At 37.8% G+C, this 6,004-nt stretch overlaps 1 protein-coding gene across 5 annotated transcripts in view; it reads right to left on the bottom strand.

Moving 5' to 3' along the window:
• Window positions 1–962: 962 nt before the first annotated feature.
• The window catches only part of APOO (apolipoprotein O), a 29,876-nt gene continuing 24,834 nt past the window's right edge, over window positions 963–6,004 (bottom strand). For 2 of the 5 annotated variants that reach the window (XM_086618768.1, XM_086618766.1), the window contains 2 exons: window positions 4,294–4,389; window positions 964–1,324 (listed from right to left, as the gene is read on the bottom strand). In XM_086618768.1, coding sequence (XP_086474894.1) covers window positions 4,321–4,389 — 69 coding nt within the window. In that variant the 3' untranslated portion in view covers window positions 964–1,324; window positions 4,294–4,320. Of the gene's footprint in view, window positions 1,325–4,293; window positions 4,390–5,652; window positions 6,001–6,004 lie in introns of those variants that run through there. The other 3 variants (XR_015222462.1, XM_086618771.1, XR_015222456.1) reach the window with 3 other exon arrangements.

Genomic DNA, 6,004 nt, shown 5'->3' with positions numbered 1-6,004 from the left:
CCCCACACAAGAACTCTGCTCCCTTTGCTAAATCAACATCCATCTTTACCAGCCTAAGACAATCATAAAAGCAAGTTGGGAGATACTGGTTTTCTGCCTGAGGCAACCACAGACCTTATGCCTGTATTAAAAAAGAGTTGGCCTGTTTTATTATGCCCACGCAGATTGGTATTCACATTGCCAAGATCTGTTTGCTTTTCTCTGAAAGTCTGTGGAACATGCTCAGCCAGAATACCTAACCAAGTCATAACAAAAATGTTTAAAAGTATTCTGAATCCAATTTACTCTGTATTTTCTTCTCTGTTCTTTTTAGAAAGTTAATGTATGCTACAAGCACACATTTAATTCCACCCTTTTCCCATTCCTCATATTCACAGATTAATTTAGGAACATTTAAGACTCAGCAATAGAGCTTTAAACGCTCTGAGCTACTTGGATTACAGTAACTTGTGCAGGATCATGCCCCAAAAGAGAGACTCACGGGAATGGCAACAAATGATGAAAGGGTTTTATTGTGTAAAGATTTCAAAATGCTGGAAATCCTTTTGTATTTCCCTTTGCTTCACTTTTTCCTCCTCTCCCTTGGCTGGGAGTAAGGAAACAGGCAAGTTATTCTATAGCTGTTTCCCAACATCATAACATTCTGGTTCCCATTGAGCTGTGCATTCAAGCAAAAACAAGAACAAACACTAACAGCTCCATTCCCATCCATCTACTAGACAGGAACTCACAGATGCTTCATTATATACCTCCCGCTGCCACTGATGAGGCAGAAGATTTGTATAGAAAGGAGGGGGAAACAGAGACAAAACACAAGAGTCATTGTAACGGTTCTCATCCGTAATTCTATTAGCTACTTTTAGCCAAAACATCATGCACTTAAGCTTTTCTCGCTGCTAAAAATTTTACAGAGGCATTCTCAACAGCAGCTTGAGAACTCTTCACTGACTGTGCAAACATCACATACAAGCAGACAAGATGCGAGAAAAAAACAGGACCATTTTGTGTAACTGGAATTTTATTTTATATATAAATAACAACGAGAGACTGAGGAATTTTGAGACTCGCTACTTGCGATGCTGATCCTGCAATGGGACAAGCATGGGCAGACTTGAGTCTCACTGCAGAATTGAGGATAAGGTCTCAAGACTGACCCAAAATACGTAGTGTCCTTTCACAGATTCCATACCAGAAGCCCAAGCAGCACACCATCAGTCTTTCCTGAGGCAGAGCTGGATTAGTCACATTCAAAAATCAAAATGGATTCACATGATTTTCCTCTTTTCTTGGGAAACAGTTGCTCATATCTGTATTTTCTGTTCATCTATAACCAAAGAAAGAGGACAAAGGACAAGGGGGAGAGGGAGGGAGAAAGCAGAATTAAATATCATAAGCCTTTTCTTTCCATTATCAAAGTGCAATTAAAACTTTGTTCCTCAAACAGATTTTGATCAACTTGCCACAAAGAAAATTCTCAATACCAATTTACTTCTAGTATAGAGATTTAACTCCTCATATTACTGACATTAGACCACTAATGATTATGCCTGCTCTAGAGAATTCAATTCTTACAGTTGAACTGTATGGAAATATAAAAGAAAAGGAACAGTTCATAGCAACAAAATACCAACTGAAATCTCGTGCAATAAATAAACTTTCTCAAATAGAATTCTTTTTAATTCCCATCAGTTACATTTTTTCCTAATCTCACTTACTCTGGTGTAAAGATAGAGTAATTTAACTCAAGGAAATGGAGTTACATAAATACAGAACCTGAACAGAATGAAAATGAGATACATGATCTGCATGGAAAAACACAAAGCAACACTTCAGCACAACAGCTGGATAAAATTAAAGCTTGCTTCTCCCACGATAGGATGTGGTCTGAGCTGTAGTTTGCATATAATTATTGATGACAAACATACTAAAATAAAGGAGGTGCAATGGTGCTGTTTTTTGGAATGGAGAAATACGTTACTGTCTCGAACCCAAAGTGTTTTTGTCCTTGTCTGACTATTAACAATCCAGGGACCCATGCTGTGGTAAATCTTTAGGAGGAAAATGAGGTTGTATTTATTTTAGTAACCAGATTCAACTAGGAATATTACCAACAGTTGAAAATACAGTGAGACTTTCAGGACTGATCTCATTCAGAATAAACAAGTATGTCTTTTCAAAGATCACAGCAGCATTCTCCAACCTTTGGCATCACCGAAATCCAACGAAACATCTGGACTTAAATAACTGGATTTGATTTCAAGCAGAAGTAAGAAATCACCACCCCCACAGAACAGCTGAAAATTTATACTGAATTGAACTTTCACCATGCAGCTGCTCTAGGTCAAAAATCTAGTAGTTCCACTTACGTACCTCCTCCAGAAACAACATGTGGTAAAGCGAGTAGATTTTCAAACAGCAGCACCCAGGTACTTTAAGCACCTGAGCAATTATCTTCACTCTTTAAAAAGACAGACAGCTGCTGTCTTGCATGTTCTACTCTTACCGAGGTTTTTCCTCAGAACTTACATAGCACGAGTATGTTTATGATTAAAATCCTGAAGACAAAGGGTCAGGATACCAACTTCAGTATAAGTCTTCCTGACAGCTTTTGTTTCTTTCCTTCCACCCACCTCTCCCTTAAAACGTAGCTTCAGCAAAACGCACTAAAATTTCAATAAGCAAATAAAGCTCTAACAGAGATTACATTCACACAGTAAGAAATGCTAAAAGTAAAAGCTATTGATGGGTTTCTGTTTGTAAAGAACCTTGATATTTGTACAGTGTCCCACATACATAAACAGAAGTTCAATTTTCCTGGCTTTTTCATCATTTAGTAGCTTTGTCCTAGTTCACAATAAGCACAATATTTTAGTGAATTTTAGAGAAGCTTTTCTTCCTCCTGTTTCTCCTGGGTATCTTTACTGACAACAAAACTGTTCTTCCTAGGTTTTTTTCAGTCCTTTTATAAAATACTTGGGAAACATGTATTCTTGAAGACTTTATATCATACATCTGAAGGAAAAACTGATGTACTCAGTAAATCAGCTCGTCAACATACCTTTTTGCCCTTGTGAGAAGCAGCCATAGCGATTAAAAATACATTAAGGGAAACACAACATTAGAAACTAGTTTTGCTTTTAAAGCTGACCATGTAACAGTGGAATGCTGTTGCTCAGCAGATGTGTGCATTCCATCACATCTGCAAACATTTGTGACTGGTGATGATGCATGGAAGAAAAAAATAGTGCAGTTTTCTAAATCCAGCCTCTATTTACACAGTTGGCGGAAAAAAAAAAAAAAAAAGTAGTTTACTGATAAGTGGAACACTGCATACAGAAATGACGAGGAGTTCCTACAATGCTAGGTTTGCTTTCTGATGAAAAATAAGTCCTTAACATAATGTGAAAATAATACACAGACAAAGACAAGCACTAGAAAACATGTTTAGAAACCACAATCTTTATCAACTAATGACAGAGCAGACATCTGATATTTTGTACTAAATGATGTCTAATTACATCATCATTAGTAATAATAAGCCTCACATACAGAGCAATTTTTGTCCTATGAAACTGAACCACCTTGAAAAAGTTGAGAGGGTGTTTTTGTTTTGCTTTTCTAGAAACTGTAACAATCACGGGACTTGTTTGAGTTTAGAAAGCAACCCAGTAGCCAAGTCAGAAACAGAACTGGCGTCTCTACTCAAGTTTCTGGCTCAAAAAACTGGGAAACGCTGCCTCCATTTCCTCCACCATTCGTTCCCAACTGATGAAGCACATCTCATTAGAGAGATACATCAACACCAAAGGTCAGGCATATCGTGGACTGTTACAGGCTGTAAGATAACGCTGCGCCCTGGCACTGACAAATCTTTAGAAAAGACACATGAGCAGGGAATATGTTTCTTTCCCCTCCTTCATACCTGCACAGGTGCAACAACGAAGGTAAAGATGCTTTTGGTATGAGAGGCAGAAATGGGAAGGGAAGAAGGGAAAAAAACCCCTAAAGACCAAGAATACATGAACAAGGTCTTGCTAAATTAAGTCAGAAACCTTGGAGGAGACGTCCATTTACTCACTATGCTCTAAAGATAAAGAATTCAGATAAGTTAAGTTAAATAGTGTTAAGGAGCACTCAAATTCTCAACAAATGTTACGATGAATAAAATTATCTTTCTTCCCCTCTTTCTTCATCAACATGAAGAAGAAAACTACAAGTCAAACTTGCAAGTGTTCAGCTCTTCCAGGTTATTTTGCTGCTGTAACTATATACTGTTACCAGTCTTTCCTTTACCTGTTTGATGCCAAGCGATCTGGTGTTCTACTTCTGGGCTTGCTCTTCATTTGAAGCCGCATGGATTTCCAGGGGCTTGTCACCATCTGCGTCTCCCTTGAGGAGAGAAAAATACGCACAAAATTTCAACTGAGGCAATCCATAATTAATGTTTTTGCCATAACAGAAACCCTCTTCAAAAGCTGAAACAAAAACTTGTTGCAAAATCAAGTGGTTGATGAGACTAATTCAGTATAATATACTCAAATATGATCTTTTCCCAAATGGCTTCTAGATTTTAGTCTTCCTGTGGTTAGTTGAGCAATTAAAGGATTTGAAAGAACAAGTAGTTCAACAGAAATGTTTTAATTGACTCGTTTTGCCTGCACTAATAACAGAGGATGAATTCCCACAGAGTAGTTGCTGTTCTGCATTCTCTGAATTCTGTGTGGATTTATACAATAGGTCTCTTTTAGTACATACCCTTTGAGAGAGTGTTCTCACACTTTCCCCGAAATAAATGATAGAAATCAAAGAACGAAGAGAGGCTTGTTTGAGCATCTGGTCCATCTATTTGCCAAGTATGCTATAATGAACTGGCATTTGATTATAGTTTTAAATAGATACCAATTAAAAAAAATACTTAAAGGGTCACACACATGGCCAGGGGACTGAAGCACATGACATACAAGGACAGGCTGAGAGATATGGGTCTGTTCAGACCGGAGAAGACCAGACAAAGGGGAAACCTAATTGCTATCCACAATTCCTTAATGGGCATATATGTATTTGGAAGAGCTAGGCTCTTCTCAGAGGTTCACACCAAAAGGACACAGGAGCATGGTCAACTTCTATTAGATCTAAGGGGGGAAAAAAATTTAAAAAGAAAGCATCACATCACTGATCAAGCAGGTTTTCCAGAGAACTTTTTCAACATCTGTCCTTGGAAATATTCAGCACTGGACTGCACAAGGCCTGAGCCACCAAATCTAACTTCAAAGCAGCCTCTGCTTTGAACAGGAGGTTGGATGAATGATCAGAGGTTGCATCCAGCCTCAATTATTCTTAAATTATACACATGAAAATTAAATGGCATTTTCCTTTTATTTTATTTTATTTAAAAACCTCAAGCTGCTACGGTTCTTCCATCTCTCTGATCTAACAACAGGTATTAAAGCTGATAAACTCAGCCAGTATTAAACAGAGATCACTGTAGGGAAAAAAAAAAAAAGCTGCAATTCACTGTCTTCACAGTTCAGCTTGTTCAACACTTCTATAGGCACTGGAGGGCAAAAAAAGTGTAGAAGAAAAGAAACATAGAAAAAGATGATCTTGCATGAACTGGTATTATTGGGCAAAGCAGAGGGACTAGTTACTCACCAAGATGAGCTGAGGGCAATGCAGGGTGTTAGCCTTCGTAATTGCAAAACCCCTCGAAAGGTTTCAAACAAATCATTCTAAAAAACTGCATAAAGGCATAAGTTGGTATGATTCCCTACAAATTTTGCACACTAAGATAAACAAGGTTTGAGGGACATATCTTCCATTTCACTATCGCTTCCCCTGAAGATTTACAACCTGATAATATACATTCCACTGATTTTTGTGGAATTACTTCTTGTGAGTAAAGATCACCCAAGTAAGCAAAAGATTTTCAGAAGATCAAACCCTTAAAATATACCTGGCCTCCCAACAAGATGATTACATTTCTTCTACCATCTCCTCTACCTGC

The sequence above is a fragment of the Tauraco erythrolophus genome, chromosome 1 (genome assembly GCF_009769465.1).
Source record: "Tauraco erythrolophus isolate bTauEry1 chromosome 1, bTauEry1.pri, whole genome shotgun sequence".
NCBI classification, from domain to species: domain Eukaryota; kingdom Metazoa; phylum Chordata; class Aves; order Musophagiformes; family Musophagidae; genus Tauraco; species Tauraco erythrolophus.
This window is presented reverse-complemented; position numbering and strand designations above follow the sequence as displayed.